Source organism: Mesocricetus auratus, unplaced genomic scaffold (assembly GCF_017639785.1).
Source record: "Mesocricetus auratus isolate SY011 unplaced genomic scaffold, BCM_Maur_2.0 Super-Scaffold_15014, whole genome shotgun sequence".
NCBI classification, from domain to species: domain Eukaryota; kingdom Metazoa; phylum Chordata; class Mammalia; order Rodentia; family Cricetidae; genus Mesocricetus; species Mesocricetus auratus.
The window spans coordinates 4,408,769-4,410,282 of record NW_024429186.1 but is presented as its reverse complement, the minus strand read 5'-3'; the positions used below and the strand labels follow the sequence as shown (position 1 = coordinate 4,410,282).

The 1,514-nt window shown below is 44.4% G+C and overlaps 1 gene segment (V, D, J or C); it reads right to left on the bottom strand.

Annotated features, from left to right (window-relative positions):
- Positions 1-674: 674 nt before the first annotated feature.
- LOC101838300 lies at positions 675-1,225 on the bottom strand. The segment is given in 2 exon segments: positions 675-1,084; positions 1,180-1,225. Coding segments are annotated over 2 exon segments (456 nt in total).
- Positions 1,226-1,514: the final 289 nt, after the last annotated feature.

Here is a 1,514-nt window from a genome sequence, read left to right as displayed (position 1 = left end):
CAGATCAGGCACCATTGTGACCTCTAGTGATCTAAATGGATGACACCAATTGGCAAGCTAAGCAATAGTGTAGAGACCACCTGGAATGCCTATTCCTGATAGTGAACTTGATGTCTATAACCATCATGGAGCCTTCATCCAGTGACTGATGGAAGCAGAGGCAAACACCCACAGTTAAATACTGAACAGAACCCATGGATCCCAGCGACAGAGATAGAGGAGCGAAGAAGAAATTGGCAAAGAATGGGCTGGAAAAACCAGCAGAGACAGCTGATCCAAAGAGGGGAGAGCACTTGGACCCCAGACTGACATCTGGGAGGCTAGCATGGGACCGATCCAGAACCCCTGAATGTGAGAGTCAATGAGGAGGCCTGGGCTGCCTATGGAATCAGTGGATCAGTGTTTATCCCTCGAATACTAACAGACATCGTGTGTCCATAACAAAAAGTGGGTTGCTCTCTCTGCCTGGACTCTTAGGGATGTGCCTGGACTCTACCCTGAATGAAATGAATGAATTGGCAATAGGATGGAAGGATGGGGGGGTTGGGTTGAGTGCAGGAGGAGGGGAGGGAGAGGGAACTGGGATTTACATGTAAAACAAGCTATTTAAAATTAAAAAAAAGAAAAGAAAAGAAAATGCGAATCCCAGACAACTGAGAAGATCACATCTTCTCCTAGACAGTATGTGGTCTGTTTGTGCTGTGTTCCCCCTGGTGGCCATGAATGGCCTCAGGGTGAGGTTTATGTCTGGGTTCACACTTAAGTCTCATTATTGTGTAGCTAGCCCAGTAAAAGGTGGCTGTGTCCTTATACTTTAGATTGTTCATTTTCAGGTACAGAGTATTCTTGGCATTGTCTCTGGAGATGTAGAATTGGCCCTTCACGGAAGGCACATACCTTGTGGCACTGTTGTCTCCATTAATGTCTGCAACCCTCTCCAGCCCCTTCTCAGGAGCCTGGCAGACCCATTTCACCCAATCTCTAGTAAAACTGAATCCAGAAGCTACACAGGAGAGTTTCAGGGATGCCCCAGGCTGTACCAGATGACCCCCAGAATACACTAGGTGATCCTTGCACTGGACAGCTGCAAATGCAATGAATCCTGTCAATAATTTGCTACACAATCAGCATGGAGATCATATTCACTCACAGATTCACTATCTCTTGACCATATATTACCTTTTAAAAGAGCAACAAGGAAAACAAAAATCAACTCCAAATCCATGTTGTGTACGGTGTTCAGTTCTGATAACTTAATGTGAAGAACTGAGAATGCAGGGCTAGTCTCCTTTATCTGAGATTCAGGGTCCATTTTGGACTGGTTTTCATAAGAAGAGAGTGGCCTTATTTGCATAACTTCCTGGTACATAACACGTTCTGTAGATGGCACTGAAGGTTAGCATGCCAGAGTATGTTTGTAAATCGCTGGGGAAGTCTGGCAATAAAGACAATTGTAGGAGATTTTTGTATCATCTTAATTTGGGTTTTTTGTGATACATAATAATTATCATCTT